The 18,929-nt window shown below is 43.9% G+C and overlaps 2 protein-coding genes across 2 annotated transcripts in view; both read right to left on the reverse strand.

The window, feature by feature from the left end:
• Positions 1–4,453: 4,453 nt before the first annotated feature.
• On the reverse strand, positions 4,454–9,897 carry SMG8 (SMG8 nonsense mediated mRNA decay factor). Its single transcript, XM_054457906.2, has 4 exons — positions 7,919–9,897; positions 7,210–7,355; positions 6,093–6,965; positions 4,454–4,886 (listed from the first exon to the last, which is right to left on the reverse strand). Exons 1-4 carry the CDS (start codon positions 9,675–9,677, stop codon positions 4,689–4,691), a joined length of 2,976 nt encoding a protein of 991 aa, XP_054313881.1. The 5' UTR covers positions 9,678–9,897; the 3' UTR covers positions 4,454–4,688.
• A 3,400-nt stretch (positions 9,898–13,297) lies between these two features.
• PRR11 (proline rich 11) overlaps positions 13,298–18,929 on the reverse strand; it is a 49,829-nt gene continuing 44,197 nt past the window's right edge. Inside the window, exon 10 of the mRNA XM_054457926.2 lies at positions 13,298–17,196. Coding sequence (XP_054313901.1) covers positions 17,128–17,196 — 69 coding nt within the window. The 3' untranslated portion in view covers positions 13,298–17,127. The remainder of the gene's footprint in view (positions 17,197–18,929) is intronic.

The raw sequence follows: 18,929 nt of genomic DNA on the forward strand, positions 1-18,929 counted from the left end.
GTAATCCCAGCACTTAGGGAGGCCGGGAAGGGTGGATCGCTTGAGCCCGAGAGTTCGAGACCAGCCTGGGCAACATGGCGAAACCCCATCTCTACAAAAAATGAAACAAAATAAGCCTGGCGTGGTGGAGTGCACCTGTAGTCACGCTACTCGGGAGGCTGAAGTGGGAGTATTGCTTGAGCCTGGAAAATCGAGGCTGCAGTGAGCTATGACTGCACCACTGCACCCCAGCCTGGGCGACAGAGCAAGACCCTATCTCAACTATAAAAAGAAAATTAGAAGAAAACAGGGGGTGGCTGGGCACGGTGGCTCAAGCCTGTAATCCCAGCACTTTGGGAGGCTGAGGCAGGCAGATCATTTGAAGTCAGGAACCTGGCCAACATGGCAAAATTCCATCTTTACTAAAAATACAAAAATTTTCCAGAGGTGGTGGCGTGTGCCTGTGATCCCAGCTACTCAGGAGGCTGAGGCAGGAGAATCTCTTGGACCCAGGAGGCAGAGGTTGCAATAAGCCGAGATGGCGCCACTGCACTCCAGCCTGGGTGACAGAGCGAGACTCCGTCTCAAAAAAAAAAAAAAAAAAAAAAAAATTCCTTTAGTTGAGGTTGAAGTGAGCCTTGATGGTGCCACTGCACTCCAGCCTGGGCAACAAGGCAACATTCTGAGGAAACTTACAGATTAAAAAATCATGTCTTCTGTTTAGGGCTGTTAAACTATTTCCTGTAGATCAACTGACGCACATAGTTCTATTTTTCAAAATATCACCTGATGACAATGGAAGGGTCTAGAATAAACCACTGTGGCATAAAAATTATTTGGAGGCTGGGCATGGTGGCTCACGCCTGTAATCCCAGCACTTTGGGAGGCCGAGACAGGCAGATCACCTGAGGTCGGGAGTTCGAGACTAGCCTGGCCAACGTGGTGAAACTCCGTATCTACTAAAAACACAAAAATAAGCCAGGCATAGTGGTGCATGCCTGTAGTCCTAGCTACTAGGGAGGCTGAGGCAGGAGAATGGCTTGAACCTGGGAGGCAGAGCTTGCAGTGAGCCAAGATCGTGCCACTGCACTCCAGCCTGGGCAACAGAGCGAGACTCTGTCTCTTTAAAAAAAAAAAAAAAATACATATATATATATGTAGAGAGAGAGAGAGAGAGAGAGAGAGAGCTGAAGACATTTAAGTTCCTGGAATCCCTTATCAGCCTAAAATCAAAGGCTCCCAGAAGAACTTAACTGTCATAAATCTCCTCCCTGGGAACAACTCTAATCTTGTCAGAGATGAGAGACATTGTCACAAAAGTATGATATCTCATGGGTATTCTCCTAAGGACACACTTATGTTTCCAAAAAATCATTTCTTTTTCCAAAAAGTGCTTTCTCCCCAGCTTCTAAGAAGTCATTTGTTGTTCTGGAAGTACCCCCTACCCCTTCCCACCCAGTAAATTTTAGATTATATATAAACCTCAAATTCTAACCGCTTTTTTTTTTTTTTTAGACAGAGTCTCATTCTGTGGTCCAGGCTGGAGTTCAGCAGCGCCATCTTGGCTCACTGCAACCTCTGCCTCCCTGGGGGTTCAAGTGATTCTCCTGCCTCAGCCTCCTGAGTAGCTGGGGCTACAGACGTGCACCACCGCGCCTGGCTAATATTGTGTGTGTGTGTGTGTGTGTGTGTGTGTGTTTCTTTTCTTTTCTTTTTTTTTTTGAAAAGGAGTTTCGCTCTTGTTGTCTAGGCTGGAGTGCAATGGCACGATCTCAGCTCACCGCAACCTCTGCCTCCCGGGTTCCAGTGATTCTTCTGCCTCAGCCTCCCGAGTAGCTGGGATTACAGGCATGCACCACCTGGCCCGGCTAATTTTGTATTTTTAGTAGAGACAGGGTTTCGCCATGTTGGTCAGGCTGGTCTCGAACTCCCGACCTCAGATGATCCACCTGCCTTGGCCTCCCAAAGTGCTGGGATTACAGGCATGAGCCACTGGGCCCCGCTAATTTTGTACTTTTAGTAGAGATGGGGTTTCACCATGTTGGCCAGACTGGTCTTGAACTCCTGACCTCAAGTGATCTGCCCACCTTGGCCTCCCAAAGTCCTGGGATTACAGGCTCATTCTTATATTTTATAAGAAGACAGAACAACAGGAAAAGTATGAATTCAAAATCAGAGTTCTGAATTTTTTTATTATTTTATATAAGTTTCTTTTAATGAAGGCAAGAGAAGAAAGAGGAGCATTTACCTTTTTTTTTTTTTTGAGATGGAGTCTCACTCTGTTACCCAGGCTGGAGTGCAGTGGCGCGATCTTGGCTCACTGCAACCTCTGCTTCCTGGGTCCAAGTGATTCTCCTGCCTCAGCCTCCCGAGTAGCTGGGATCACAGGAGCACGCCACCAGGCCTGGCTAATTTTTGTATTTTTAGTAGAGATGGGGTTTCACCATGTTGGTCAGGCTGGTCTCGATCTCCTGCCTCGGCCTCCCAAAGTGCTAGGGTTACAGGCGTAAGCCACCGCACCTGGCCTATGTATATTTTTAAATAAAAAAACAATGGCTTTAAATGTAGCAAGATGTGTTAAATACATATTTCCTATATATTGAGACTAAAATCTACAATTCTATTTGTCCAACGTTTCAAAATTAGTGTGTCTATGGAAATGTAATCAATTACACAAGAGTTTAGGTATGTTAACTTACTTTGTACTTACCTAATTGGTGATATATCACAATATACCACTATATTTCCATCTGATTGGTGATAACAACTAGATGGTGATAAAAATTAGACGGTGATATAGTGGCATATTGTCATGCTGATGCTGGTGAGTTACCATAGGTTGGTAAGAATTTTTTTTTTTTGAGACGAAGCCTTACTCTGTCACCAGGCTGGAATGCAGTGGCACAATCTTGGCTCACTGCAACTTCCGCCTCCCAGATTCAAGTGATTCTCCTGCCTCAGCCTCCCAAATAGCTGGGACTACAGGGGTGTGCCACTACACCCAGCTAGGTTTTGTATTTTTAGTAGAGATGCGGTTTCACCATGTTGGCCAGGATGGTCTCGATCCCTTGACCTCATGATCCACCCACCTCGGCCTCCCAAAGTGCTGGGATTACAGGTGTGAGCCACCGCGCCTGGCCCAAGATCTTTTTTTTTTAGACAGGGTCTTGCTCTGTTGGGGTGGTATGATCACAGCTCACTGCAGCCTAGACCCACTGGGGTCAAGCCATCCTCCCACCTCAGCCTCCTGAGTAGCTGGGACTACAGGCATGCACCACCACATCTTTATCTTTTTTTTTTTTTTTTTTTTTTTGTAGAGCCAAGGTCTCACTATATCTTCCAGGCTGGTCTTAAGGGAGCCTCCTGCCGCCTAAACCTCCCCAAATGCTGCAATTAAAGGCAGGAGCCATTGTGCCCAGCCTGACTGATGAGATTTGGATCACTTAGCAAATTGTTTCACAGTACAGGAATTTTTAAAGAATAGTCTGCATTGACCAGGCAAGGTGGCTTACGCCTGTAATCCCAAGACTTTGGGAGGCCAAGGCAGGTGGATCACCTGAGGTCAGGAGTTCAAGGCCAGCCTGGCCAACATGGCAAAATCCCATCTCTACTAAAAATACAAAAATTACCTAGGCGTCGTGGCCTGTGCCCATAATCCTGGCTACTCAGGAGGCTGAGGCAGGAGAACCACTTGAACCCAGGAGGCGGAGGCTGCAATGAGCCAAGATCCTGCCACTGTACTCCAGCCTGGGTGACAGAGTGAGACTCCATCTCAAAAAAAAAAAAAAAAACAGTTCACATTAATATACTGGATTAAAAAGTTTAGTTTAGATGATATTCATTTAAAATATGGTATCTCATCAGGCCAAGATAAGAACAAAACCGTTTAACTAAAGTACCAGAATTGTGAGTCAACCAATTGTGCTTTTTTTGGAATTAAATCAAGTATCTTCATATTATTACCAGATAACCTAATGTATCAACTTGTTTAGAAGATAATTTCAAGACTAGTATCTTAATAAAAATTTCAGCTAGGCTGGGCGTGGTAGCTCATGTCTGTAATCCCAGCACTTTGGGAGGCCGAGGTGGGCGGATCACCTCCTGAGGTCAGAAGTTCGAGACCAGCCTGGCCAACGTGGAGAAACCATCTCTACTAAAAGTACAAAATTAGCCAGGCGTGGAGGCGCATGCCTATAATCCCAGCTATTTGGGAGGCTGAGGCAGGAGAATGGCTTGAACCTGGGAGGCGGAGTCCGCGGTGAGCCATGATTGCACCATTCCACCGCAGCCTGGACAACAAGAGTGAAACTCCATTTCAAAAAAAAAAAAAAAAACCAGCTAAAACATTATTTTAACAAAAACAAAATTTTGGCTCAACATGGTTATGCAACATTCAGTTATTCAGTTATAATAGAAACATGTTTAATTATGGAGAGTAAAACAGAAACGAGAAAAAACAGATATCATCCATGTATTTTACATTCTTTTCTAGAACAATCAATCTTTATTAGAAAGTTGTAGCCACGTTTACAATAAATATCAACAATATAATGAAAAAGTAGAACAAATTAGTTTCCAAATACTGAATTCCTGTAACCAAAACACATTTTGGATTTGGGAACACACAGTAAACACATACCAAAAACACAGCCACACATACCAAAAACAAAAACCAGCTCAAGTATAGGATTGAACTGGCTGGAAAACACTTATTGTGTTACTGCCTTAAGAACCCCACGGAGCACCTTGTAACTCATTAACTGCACATTTTCCTTAGGGGGGAAACAAGGTCCTCTCTCAGTCACATATGCATAAGGAAATCTCAAAACCCAAAGGCCATCAGGTGGAAGGGTGATTTCTTGTTTTTCTGGGTAGAATACCGGACATGGTGGTGGGCCTGGTTGAACCTGAAAAACACAGGTAGTATAATTATTTTCACATTTCTCAATATGAAACAACTGAAAGATAAATGCCTAAACAGACGATAGGTTCAAAGAACATATAAGGCCAGACGTGGTGGCTCACGCCTGTAATCCCAGCACTTTGGGAGGCGGAGGCAGGTGAATCACAAGGTCAGGAGTTCGAGACAAGCCTGGCCAACATGGAGAAATCCATCTCTACTAAAAATACAAAAAATTAGTCGGGTGTGGTGGCGTGTGCCTGTAATCTGTGACTGGGGAGGCTGGGGCAGGAGAACAGCTTGAACCCAGGAGGCGGAGGTGCAGTGAGCTGAGATTGCACCACTGCCCTCCAGCCTGTGCAACAGAGCGAGAATCTGTCTCAAAAAAACAAACAAACAAATAAATAAATAAAAGAGCATATAAGATTAAGCAGATATGGGTACACTCCTAACTCTAATTGTATCCAATATTATATTATTTAGCCTTAAATATTATTCTGCTTTTCCCCAGAACTTTTTTTTTTTGCGGGGGGAATGGAGTCTTTCTTAGTCACCCAGGCTAGAGTGCAATGGCGTGATCTCGGCTCACTGCAACCTCCGCCTACAGGGTTCAAGTGATTCTCCTGCCTCAGCCTCCCAAGTAGCTGGGATTACAGGCGCCTTCCACCACGCCTGGCTAATTTTTTGTATTTTTAGTAGAGACGGGGTTTCGCCATGTTGCCCAGGCTGGTCTCGAACTCCTGACTTCAGGTGATCTGCCCGTCTCGGCCTACCAAAGTGCTGGAATTACAGGCGTGACTCACTGTGCCCGGCCTTTTCTCCAGAATTTTAACTTCAAGTTCTGCCTTTGAATGAAATGATGTGAATTGATGGCGTGAACGGATTAAAATACCCACAATGTATTTTTTAAAAAACAGAATATTAGGTATGGGAGGTATTTAAATTTAAGACCTGTTTAATTAAATAATTCGTTTTTTAATTTAATATTTTTTAGAGATACAAGCCTCACTATGTTGCTCAGGCTGGTCTTAAACTCCTGGGCTCAAGCAATCCTCCCACCTTGGCCTCCCAAAGTTCTGGGATTACAAGCATGAGCCACTGCCCTCAGCCTGAAATAATTAGTTTTGATGCTAAGTTGTACTTTTTAAAATCAATCAAAACAAACATCAGCATTTTTTACTTGTTTGGGGCTGCAGAGGGTTATATTTCTTACCTGAGGCATTAGTATTATCTGCAAAGGAGCATCTGGAACCACAACAAAAAGCCTCATAAGTTGAGCATAATGAGGTTTCAGCCCTCTACCTTGAGAGGATGACAGAATATATAAAGGCATGTCACTATTTAGGGCTTTTAAAGCTGATTCCTTTGGCCCACTTCCCATGACTTTCATTACTTTGTCAGGCCCAGAGCACATGAATCTCCGACCTCGAGAGTCTTCGTATTCAAAGCCCACAAAAGCTCGAGCTATGTCATCTCGCCGTCTTCCTCTTCCCATTACAACTGCACTTCTCTTTCCAGGAATAGCTTTATTTGGAGCAGGCCAAGAGTTTGTGTCTAAGTCTCCTTCATCTTCAGCTCTAGTCCTGATGACAATGTCCCAAGGCATAAGATAATTTGTTCCTGGAATAAAGCCCTGTTGGTCCAAACCTGTATGAAAGTTATAAGACTTAGCAGGGCCTAGTTTAACCAAAGACCAGCTGGAGAATTTGGGTAGGAGACCTTTAGGGCAATTTGAATGTAGCATGCCTGGGAGATACTCAACTGTGGATGCTTGTCGATCAACCAAGTTTGGTCTCTTCTCAGTTTTCACTTCTACTTGACCATGAACTTCTGGATTATCTCCTCCTGCTTGTGGATCAGCTGGATAGGTACCTAAGCTATCTGTGGATTGGCCCAAACTCAAAGCTAAACTCAGGCTTGTGCTCTCTCCTTGGGTTTGAGGTTCTTTTTCTTTAAGTTTATCAGCATCCGAATCTGGAGGAGCAGGAGATGATTCATTTTTAGCAGGAGCAGGATCTGGAGTACTTGGTTCAAATACTGGGAAATTGATATGATCCAATTTTCCACAACACTTTTCTTCCAGAAGCTATAGAGGGTAAGAAAAAAAATCCAGTAAGTTTTTCATTTTAAATAATACATTCTTCATTCTAACAAGATCAATAATTGATGTGTAAGTAAATATGTACACATAAAGAACTTGCTCTTGTTTATATATTATACGGCAGTTGCATTTGCTTTTCTACTTACTCTGCTATTGAAAATATGTTTTTACTCAAATGATATTTAACAAAAAAAGACGGAAGAGGAAGAAGAAAAAATTCAGAGTCTACCTGATAGAAGTCATAATTGGCTGCTTTGATATCAAAGGGATCATCTCGAGGTGCTTGTTTCCTTCCACAGTTGCAAGCACCAGTAGATCGAGCTCGGCTATTGTGATATAGTACAGGCGGATTTCTATCAGCCTCTGGTTTTTCTCCTGGAAAATATAACAGCCACTATTAATTTCACAAACACAATGTGCAAATTTACTTTGCATTCTACAACATCTAACCCCACAAATACTCCCAATAGTTCTTTGGAAAGAAAAACAAACAAAAACCTTACCTAAATACACATAACAGAAGAAGCAAGTGAAAGTATATAAAATAATGTATATTATAAATCTAAAGTTTAGAGTTTTTAAGTGAATTTTTCCTCCTGCTACCATTATCATGTACCATCATCTAATATAACATTCATTTTAGTTCTACAAATCCTCCAAGGCAAAAATGTTAATATGAGATGTCTGAAATTTTATACTACTTAATAATTCTCATTTACCAATTCACTAGGACATATTCTTTAAATGAAAAAAATAAGAAAGTAGTCATAGCTGATATTTTCCTTTTACAGCAGGAGAGAAAACGTATAGCTGATGCACCTAAATTTCTGTAGGGCTCTTTCTAAAATACCAATACCTAGTGAACAGACTACCTTAAAACAAGAATGAAAACACAGCTCAAAGTTTTTATTTCAAAATCCTGAAAAAATTTTAGCTACCTGATTTAGGTAATGAGTGAAATTTGTGTACACAGTGTTGATCAGTTAAACTCCTCTCCTCACAGAGCTGATGGCCATTGCTCCAAAATTTGTAGCAGTCCTCATGTAACTGCATGGCATATTTGTGAAATGCTGGACCTCTAGCATGTTGACTGTACACTCGAAGAGCCTGAGCAAGCTGATTCTTATGGACAGTCATTGTGTAATTATGAGGCAAATTTGACTGGTAGGCACTGTGGGCCATGGGTAAAGCTTTTTGGCATCGGTTTTCTGAGAATTTTGTGTCAATATCCAAAAATCCTTCCAAGACTTTAATGCTGCTTAAAATCTTAGATGTTAGCTCTCCAGTGGGTGACCCCAAGTCCTCCTCTTTCCCATCAATAGCCACCTCATACAGTTTTGAAGCTGCTGAGATCCACTTCTGATAAGTAGGAAGTTCAAAATGGGAAGGCTGTGGGTTCCTGCCCACACTGTCATCGAAACCTTTCTTGCTTAGGACTAGCTCCACATGCTGCCATAGGAATTCCCGAAGAGTGAAATCCACTAGCTGGCCTGAAGAACTGGAACTGCTGCTGTCAATGTGAAAGGAAAGCTGTTGTCGGCTGTGCTGCCTCATCACTTGGTATCGCCTAGGCCCAGAAAGGGGTGCAGGCACCAGCAAAGATTCCGGGTCCTTCACAGTACAATGACTCCTAAGTTGGTCCAGCAACATACCTACTGGATCCTCCTCCTGGCTTCCGGGTACTATGTACACGAAAGCTTGGTTGGCAGGCACAGTAAAGAGGCAGTTGATGCTCTGATTAGTCAAGACACGACTCTTCCGGAAGATTCTATAGATCTGGTCCTCCAGGGCATGCTGCAGCCTCCTTTTGGGAGAATGTTTCTTGGGCTTGTCTGGATGAGCTGGGTCTTGGTTCCGAGGAGGTTCTACCTTGAGGGCTCCATTGAGTTGAAAGAGGAAAAGGAGTCTAGGTGGGCAAGGTCGGCAGTTTAGCTTCCAGTCTTTGCCAACTGGACAATCCTTAATGGCTGTTTTAAGGAGCGGCAGGACCTTCTGTCTCAGCCCATCCAGGGCTCTGAATACTCGATCATAAGTAATATCAAAGGAACAAGTGGGATGGACCAGAAGCAAGATATGACAGACAGAGAACAGGTAAAGGAGACTGAGGCACTGCAGCTTCTCTTGATGCTTCCAGAACTCGTGTGCTTCTGCATGAGGTAAAGAGAGTCCACCTCCAGCTTCCCCGCTCTGAAGAGCCCGACAAGCCCGTAGAAGCTGTGAATTGTCACAGATGGAAGTGAGGAGAAGATACAGAACTTTGCTTTCCTGATTGTAGTAGGCCTGCAGAAGGCTGTAGTCCTGGGAGCCTGCCTCAGTTCGGTTACCTTCCGCGACCGCTCCACTTCCCCGAACTGAATCCCCGGCCGCAGCCCCAGGGTCCTCGGCTCCACCGGCCTCACCCACGGCGCCAGCCTCAGTTCTGATTCCAAGTCCTGGATCCCCAGGATCTTGGTGGCGAAAGAGGGGAAAGACCTGTCGGTCGCACACCGTATTCACAAGAGAGAACTTCTCGGAATTCAGGCGTAGAGCCGTCTTGCCGAAGATTCCCACAACGCAGATCTCATCCTCCCGCCATGGAGGCTCCGGTCCGCCAGCCGCGCTCCCTCCGCCCTCAGTAGGGGACCCTCCGGCACTTTCAGAGCCCATCCAGGCTGACGCTCCCATTAGAAGGTCTCGCAAGCTCACAGGACCAGCCATAGTGCAGAGTCTTCTCTAGAGTCCTTCCGGTCCGTTAGTAAAACCGACCGGCTTTCGTCCAATTTTGTAATCCTTCCTCCGCTTCTTCAGTTCCTGCTTTCCCGTCACTTGAGTTCCGCCTCTCCTAGTCCTCTCCTAGTTTAAGAGTTTCCTCAACTGTAGGAATCGAGATATCAAAAACAAAAAACAAAACAAAACTGGGGACAAGTGCGGTGGCTCACGCCTGTAATCCTAGCACTTTGGGAGGCCGAGGCGGGCGGATCACCTGAAGTCAGGAGTTCGAGACCAGGCTGGCCAACATGGTGAAACCCCATCTCTACTAAAAATACAAAAATTAGCCGGGCGTGGTGGCGGGCACCTGTAATCCCAGCTACTCGGGAGGCTGAGGCAGGAGAATCACTTGAACCCGGGAGGCGGAAGTTGCAGTGAACCGAGACCACACCATTGCACTCCAGCCTGGGCAACAAGAGCGAAAACCGTCTTAAAAAAAAAGCAAAAATTAGGCGTGGTGGCGCATACCTGAGCGCATATTCCAGCTGCTCAGGAGGCTGAGGCAGGAGAATTGCTCGAACCTCCCGGGAGGTGGAGGTTGCAGCGAGCCGAAATCACCCCACTGCACTCCAGCCTGGGCGACAGAGTGAGACTCCGTCTCAAAAAAAAAAAAAAAAAAAATTGCGAAATGTCTTTGTATGTAAATTATAACTTGCAGAACCTCTCTAACTAGCAGGCATATTGACAAATAGCTGCCAGGATAAAACTTACAACCAGATTTAAATGTATAATTATAATATGTTTATTATTCTGGGGTTTTGTAAAAAATAAAAATCTTTGAATCTAAAAAAATTATCTATAGCACTATACAATAACATGACTGAATCTTTAAAATAAATGTTGATTGAAAGAAATCAGAAACAAAAGTGTATATACCCTATAATTCTATTTTTTTTTTTTTTTTTTTTGAGATGCAGTCTTGCTCTGTGGCCAGGCTAGAGTTCGGTGGCGCGATATCGACTCACTGCAACCTCCGGCTCCCGGGTGCAAGTGATTTTCTTGCCTCAGCCTTCCAAGTAGCTGGGATTACAGGTGCGTGAGACCACACCCAGCTAACTTTTGTATTTTTAATAGAGACCGGATTTCACCATGTTGGCCAGGATAGTCTCAATCTCCTGATCTCGTGATCTGCCCGCCTCGGCCTCCCAAAGTGGTGGGATTACAGGCAAGAGCCACTGCGCCAGGCCTGATTTTACTTCTATAGAGTTCAAAAGCAAGCAAAATAAACCATTGCATTTAGGGGTGTGTTCTTACTAAAAGCAAGGAAATATTTATTGTACCAAGTAGTTCAGTGATTACTTAGTGAGGGAAGGGATTATGATATGATAGAAGAAGGAGACACATAGGGCTTCTGAGGATACTAATCGTATATATTTCTTGGTGGTTATGTGTGTTTTTGTTATATATATATATAACAAAATATAATCTCAAAATATATCTCGAAATATAATATATATATTTTGAGATAGAGTCTTGCTCTGTTGCCCAGAGTGGAGTGCAGTGGCACAATCTAGGCTCACTGCAAACTCCACCTCCCAGGTTCAAGTGATTCTACTGCCTCAGCCTGCCAAGGAGCTGGGATTACAGGCGCACCACCATGGGCGGTTAATTTTTGTATTTTTAACAGAGATGGTGTTTCACCATGTTGGCCAGGCTGGTCTTGAACTCCTGACCTCACATCATCCACCCACCTCGGCCTCCCAAAGTGCTGGGATTACAGGTGTCAGCCACCGCACCTGGCCTCCGGCCTAAAATTGTTTTTTTTTTTTTTTTTTTTTTTTTTTGAGACAGAGTCTCACTCTGTCACCCAGGTTGGAGTGCAGTAGTGCTATCTGGGATCACTGCAACCTCTGTCTCCTGTTCTCTGTCTCCGTCTCCTCAAGCAATTCTTCTGCCTTAGCCTCCCAAGTAGCTGGGATTACAAGCACGCACCACCATGCCTAGCTAAATTTGTATTTTTAGTAGAGATGGGGTTTCACCATGTTAGCCAGGCTAGTCTCGAACTTCCAACCCCAGGTGATCTGCCCACCTCGGCCTCCCAAAGTGCTGGGATTATAGGTTTGAGCCATCACGCTCAGCACTGATTTTTTAATTAATATATTTTCTAGACTTACTATATACTTTTTTTTTTTTTTTTTTTTTGAGACAGAGCCTCGCTCCATTGCCCAGGCTGGAGTGCAGTGGCGTGATCTCGGCTCCCTGCAAGCTCCACCTCCCAGGTTCATGCCATTCTCCTGCCTCAGCCTCCCGAGTAGCTGGGACTACAGGCGCCTGCCACCACGCCCGGCTAATTTTTTGTATTTTTAGTAGAGACCAGGTTTCACCGTGTTAGCCAGGATGGTCTTGATCTTCTGACCTCATGATCCGCCCGCCTTGGGCTCCCAAAGTGCTGGGATTACAGGCGTGAGCCACCGTGCCCCGCCAATATATACTTTTCTATAGGTATTATTATTTCTAGTTAAAAAAAAAGATTAAAAAGAGAAAAACCAAAACTTTTATTCATCTTTATTTAAAGATGCAAGGTAGAACGCATTTTAACACTGGTGCAATGGCAGTAGCAGCTTTGCAAATGTTTGTCTATATGGACTTCTTTTTCCTGCCTGGCTTCATTATATAGCAAAGCATTTTTCTTTTTTCTTTTTCTTCTTTTTTTTTTTTTTTTTTGAGACAGAATCTTGCTCTGTCACCCAGCAGGCTGGAGTGCAGGTGGTATGAACACTGCTTGCTGCAGCCTCAACCTCCTGGACTCAAATGATTCTCCCACCTCAGTCTCCCGAGTAGTTGGGACTACAGGCACACGCCACCATGCCTGGCTAATTTTTTGTTTTTTGTAGAGACAGGGTCTTGCAATGTTGCCCAGACTGGTTTCAAACTCTTGGCCTCAAGTGATCCTCCCACCTCAGCCTCCCAAAGTGCTAGGATTATAGGTGTGAGCCACTACACTGGGCCATAAAGCACTTTTTTTTCTTTTTTTTTTTTTTTTGAGACAAGGTCTCACTCTGTTGCCCAGACTGTAGTGCAGTGGCGTGATCTCAGCTCACTGCAACCTCCACCTCCATCATTCAAGTGATTCTCATGCCTCAGCCTTCTGAGAAGCTGGGACTATAGGCACATGCCACCACATCCAGATAATTTTTATATATTTTTTTTGGTAGAGATGGGGTTTCACCATGTTGGCCAGGCTGGTCTCAAACTCCTGACCTCAAGTGATACACCCACCTCGGCCTCCCAAAGTGCTGGGATTACAGGTGTGAGCCACTGTGCCTGGCCCCCAAGCCTGTAATTTTTTAATTTATATATTTTTCTATACTTAACATATACTTTTTTTTTTTTGAGACAGTTTCGCTCTTGTTGCTCAAGCTGGAGTGCAATGGGGTGATCTTGGCTCACTGCAACCTCTGACTCCCAGGTTCAAGTAATTCTGGCTCAGCCTTCCTAGTAGCTAGGATTATAGGTGCCTGCCACCACACCCGGCTAATTTTTGTATTTTTAGTAGAGACAGGGTTTCACCATGTTGGCCAGACTGGTCTCAAACTCCTGACCTCAGGTGATTTGCCTGCCTCGGCCTCCCAAAGTTCCGGGATTATAGGCATGAGCCACCGCACCCGGCCAACATTTACTTTTCTATAGGTATTATATTTCTAGTTTAAAAAAAAGGTTAGAAAGAGAAAAACCAAACTTTTATTAATCTTTGTTTTAAAACATAACCGGATGCACCTTGGTTGTTTACATTCTCTGGTTGCCATTCAGTCTCAAAGTAAACACCGGGAGCATAAGATAAATCGTAGTTTAAGGAAGCCATAGCACTTACAGAGTTCTCAAATGGTTACAACATAAAATCTGTCATAAAAATCAGTAAAAGATGCAAGGTAGAACACATTTTAACACTGGTACAATGACAGTAGCAGCTTTGCAAATGTTTATCTATATGATTTCCATAGGACTTTTTTTTTTTTTTGCCTGGCATCATTATGTAGCAAAGCATTTTTTCTTTTCTTTTTGAGATAGAGTCTTGCTCTGTTACCCAGCAGGCTGGAGTGCAGTGATATAAACACAACTCACTGCAGCCTCAACCTCTCAGGCTCAAGTGATTCTCCCACCTCAGTCTCCTGAGTAGCTGGGACTACAGGCACACATCACCGCTCCCGGCTAATTTTTTGTTTTTTGTAGAGATGGAGTCTTGCAATGTTGCCCAGGCTTGTTTTGAACTCTTGGCCTCAAGCGATCCTCCCGCCTCAGCCTCCCAAAGTGCTAGAATTATAGGTGTGAGCCACTGCACTGGGTCATAAAGCATTTTTTTTCTTTTGACCCAGGGTCTCACTCTGTTGTCCAGACTGGAGTGGAGTGGTGTGATGTTGGCTCACTGCAACCTCCACCTCCAGGATGCACATCATTCTCGTGCTTTAGCTTCCTGAGTAGCTGGGACTATAGGTACATGCCACCACGCCTGGATAATTTTAATTTTTATTTTTGGTAGAGATGGGGTTTCACCACGTTGGCCAGGCTGGTCTCAAACACGTGACCTCAAGTGATTTGCCCGCCTCAGCCTCCCAAAGTGCTGGGATTACAGGCGTGAGCCACCATGCCCGGCCTTTTTTTTTTTTTTTTTTTGAGACAGGGTCTGGCTCTGTTGCCCAGGATGGAATACAGTAGCACAATCTCAGCTCACTGCAACCTCTACCTCCCGGGCCCAAACCATCCTCCCACCTCAGCCTCACAAGTAGCTGGGACTACAGGCGCACATCACACCTGGCTAATTTTTTTGATTTTTGGTAGAGATGGAGTTTTCATTATGTTGCCCAGGCTGGTCTCAAACTCCTGAGCTCAAGTCATCCACCTGCCTTGGCCTCCTAAAGTCATGGGATTATAGGCGTGAGCCATGGTGCCCGGCCCTAGCATTTTTTTAATGATCTCTTATCCCACAAGAATGGTCAAGTCATTTAGCATTAAATGAATAGAGTACACAGTGGTTTACAATATTATAAACATTGTAAGTGCCCCATAAAATATTATTGTTATAAATACTCAACTGCTTTATTCAACTGCTTTATTCTCAGTGATTATTCCCTTTATTTTTACATAATGTAAATGTAGCTAGCAGGTTTAAAAAAAAAAAACTTTTACTAGAAGCTGATATATATCTCTTAACGTCACTACCTATTTAATTTTTTTTTTTTTTGAGACAGGGTCTCTTGCTCTGTCACCCAGGCTGGAGTGGCAGTGTTGCGATCTCGGCTCACTGCAACCTCTGCCTCCCAGGTTCAAGCGATTCTCTGGCCTCAGCCTCCCAAGTAACTGGGACTACAGGTGCGTGACACCACATCTGGCTAATTTTGTATTTTTAGTAGAGATGGGATTTCACCATGTTGGCCAGGCTGGTTTCGAAGTCCTGACCTCAAGTGATCTGCCTGCCTCGGCCTCCACAAGTGCTCGGATTACAGGCATGAGCCACCGCACCCGGACACCTATTTAATTTTCATCCATAAATGCGTTATAAATATAGATATGGATCTCTGGCCGGGTGTGGTGGCTCACGCCTGTAATCTCAGCACTTTGGGAGGCTGAGATGGGTGGATCATCTGAGGTGAGGAGTTCAAGACCAGCCTGGCCAACATAGTGAAACCCCGTCTCTACTAGAAATACAAAAATTAGTCAGGTGTGGCAGTGTGCACCTGTAATCCCAGCTACTCAGGAGGCTGAGGCAGGAGAATTGCTTGAACCCTGGAGGTGGAGGTTGCAGTGGGCCAAGATCGTGCCACTGCACTCCAGCCTGGGTGACAGAATGAGACTTTGTCTCAAAACTAAACAAACAAACAAACAAAAATCTCTCTCTATACGTAGATGTGGGTCTCAAAAACAGGACTGCCTCTTAGGTGGTAAACACTGTCCCCAGGTCTGCTTTCTAGTCTGGTGACTTTACAACAACATTCTATTTGGCATCTCAATGCAATATTTATCTGTAGAAATACAGTCTTTCTGAGGAGTTGCTTTTTATTTTTTAGAGATGAGTTCTTGCTCTGTTGCCAATGCTAGAGTATAGTGGAACAATCATAGCTCACCATAGCTTCAAACTCTTGGGCTCAAGTGATCCTCCCGCCTCAGCTTCCCAAGTAACTTGGACACTTAGACTACAGGTGTGCGTCACCATGCCTGGCTAATTTTAAATTTTTGATAGAGATGGGGTCTCGCTATGTTTCCCAGGCTGTATTACTGTTTTTGAATACATAGGTCAGTGACAACAGGGAACTAGGTCTCACAGTGACCTGCTATGGACTTCAGAGATTCCTTGGCAAGGCATTGTCAAAAGTATAAGGTTCATGTTGAAGTTGTCATAAAATTTTTATGTAGCTGTATAAATGTGGACAGCAGATATAAAAATAAGGAATACTTCAGACTTCTGTAAGCCAGATATAAGTACCTACCTAAGATGCTAGAAATGATATTCTAATTTAAATTTTTTTTTTAATTTTTAGAGATGGGGTCTTGCTATGTTGCCCAGGCTGGAGTAGAGTGGCTATTCACAGGCATAATTATAGTGCACTACAGCCTCAAGTGATCCTCCCATCTCAACCTCCTAAGTAGCTGGGACTACAGGCATGTGTCACCACATCTGGCTGATTTTTGTATTTTTAATAGAGACGGGGTCTCCCTATGTTATGCTGCCCAGGCTAGTCTTGAATTCCTGGGCTCAAGCAATCCTCCCACCTTCGCCTTCCAAAGTGCTGGGATTACAGGTGTGAGCCAAGAGGCTATTTTTTACTGTCATAACTGCACCTATACAGTACAAACTAGAGTTATCTAGTTAAATTTGAACAACCTCTCTAATCTAAATTGGGTAATTCCAGGATAAACATCACTTTGGAGATTGTATTTTCCCATCTGGTTCTCTTGATGATCATGCAAACTAGAAAATATCCAAATATCTGTATCCACTTTATATCACAGTATGTGTGGGCTCCATACATACTCTAATTCTCCAATGGAATTATATTAGTATATCTATATATACCCTACTACATTAAAAAAAAGGATTTGAGTGGGGTTTTTTTTGTTTGTTTTGAGATGGAGTTTCGCTCTTGTTGCTCAGGCTGGAGTGCAGTGACGCGACCTCGGCTCACTGCAACCTCTGCCTCTTGGGTTCAAGCAATTCTCCTGCCTCAGCCTCCCGCATAGCTGGGATTACAGGCACCTGCCACTATGCCCAGCTAATTTTTGTATTTTTAGTAGAGAAGGGGTTTCACCATGTTGACCAGGCTGGTCTCGAACTCCTGACCTCAGGTGATCCACCTGCCTCAGCCTCCCAAAGTGCTGGGATTACAGGTGTGAGCCACTGCACCCGGCTGGGTGTTTTTATCTGTATTTGTTATGGATCATCTCATGGAGTGAGGCAGAGTTGGCATCAGTTTTGTTCATCAAAGCTGCTTGTAGAAAGTGGCAGAGTTGGAGTTGGGCTTCTAGGGTGAGCCAGCTATAAAAAAAAAAAAAAAAGAAGTCCCAATTATAATATCAATTATATTCCTGTGATAAATACAACTCTCCTTCTTTCTCAACAGAACCCAGAATTTTTGCAGGGCAACACTACATTCAGATTGTAAAAGCCACTTTTCCCAGTTTCCCTGATGCAATCAGAAGTTCCTGGATAGGGCTTCTTTGAAGAAATGAGGCATAGCTTAATTAACATTTGCCTTTCTCCTTCTCTTGCCTAGAATGTGGACATGAGGCTTCAGGAAATGTAGCCATTTTGTATTAAGAGGAAAAAAACCACACATTAAGGATGGAAGAACAGTGATTATATGGTGAAGCCACTGTATTATAGTTGTGGACTTCCTACTTCCCAAAGAAATATTTAAATTAAAAAAATAAGTCCAGGAGCTAAGCTATGAGGACGCAAAGGCATAAGAATGATACAGTGGGCTTTGGGAACTTGGGGGAAAGGGTGGGGTGGGGTGAGGGATAAAAGACTATACATTGGGAACAGTGTACACTGCCTGGGTGATGGGTATGCCAAAATCTCAGAAATCACCACTAAAGAACTAATTCGTGTAACCAAACACTTTCTGTTCCCCAAAAACCTATTAAAATAAAAAATAAATTAAAAAAAAAAAAAGATAGTTGTGGGCCGAGCACAGTGGCTCACGCCTGTAATCCCAGCACTTTGGGAGGCCGAGACAAGAGGATCACTTGAGCCCAGGAGTTTGAGACCAGCCTGGGAGATATAGTGAGACTTTGTCTATAAATTTTAAAAAAACAAAAATGAGTTAGTTGTATATATTTAAAAAAAAAAAGTCCTAATTTATTTATTTATTTGTCAAGGCACAGTCTTGCTATATCACCCAGGCTGGTTTCAAACTCCTGGCCTCAAGCGACTTTCCGGCCTTAGCCTCCCAAAGCACTGGGATTACAGGTATGAGCCACTACACTCTGCCATGTCCCTATTTGATTAAACCACTGTAGTCAGATTTCTGATACCTGAAGCCAAATGCAAAACCTGATACAGTTGCTTCACAGCTTAAGAAAAAAAGAAGCCTAAGGGCTGGGTGGGATAAGTCATCTATATCTAACAACAATTTTAACTAGACATCCTCCTCCTGAGTAGATTTTGGCAGCACAACATATGCCATAGGTCTTATCTGTGATTTTTGTTGTTGTTCAATATGTGGCTTTACAATTTATTATCGTTTATCCATTTCCAGAGTTCTCAACTCACTGTACCTGCTATAAAGTGGGGGCAGTGACCACAAGGATCTTAGAGCTAAACAGAAAAAGGAAGGGGCTAAGACCTTCTGTGAGGGCTCGTCCCTTTGTTCCTGCCCTTCACAATTTTGGGTATCACCAAGGAATGTGATTAGGGGTAGCATGCTCTAAGAGGAGGAAAGAAGAACCTGGTCACATCTCCACTATACAGAGAGCTGTATAGTGCCCAGTAGGACCAAGTTGATTGGTAAGAGGGAAATTATATTGTCCCACAAAAAGCACTGATTCTCAAACAGGGAACAAAAGGAAGACAGTACTGGGGTGGAAAGTGTCAGCAGTGGAGTCTAGTATGTCCCTGCATCCAGAGAGAGAACGAACTATAAACTTCAAAGCCAAAGATGCCAGCAGCCCTGTGTTCCAGCACTCCAGCAGGGGTGGCCGATGGATGGCTGTTCTTCACAGATCTAATGATAGAGGCAATTAGGGAGATGACTGAGATCAACAGGG

Source organism: Pongo pygmaeus, chromosome 19 (assembly GCF_028885625.2).
Source record: "Pongo pygmaeus isolate AG05252 chromosome 19, NHGRI_mPonPyg2-v2.0_pri, whole genome shotgun sequence".
Classification (NCBI taxonomy): domain Eukaryota; kingdom Metazoa; phylum Chordata; class Mammalia; order Primates; family Hominidae; genus Pongo; species Pongo pygmaeus.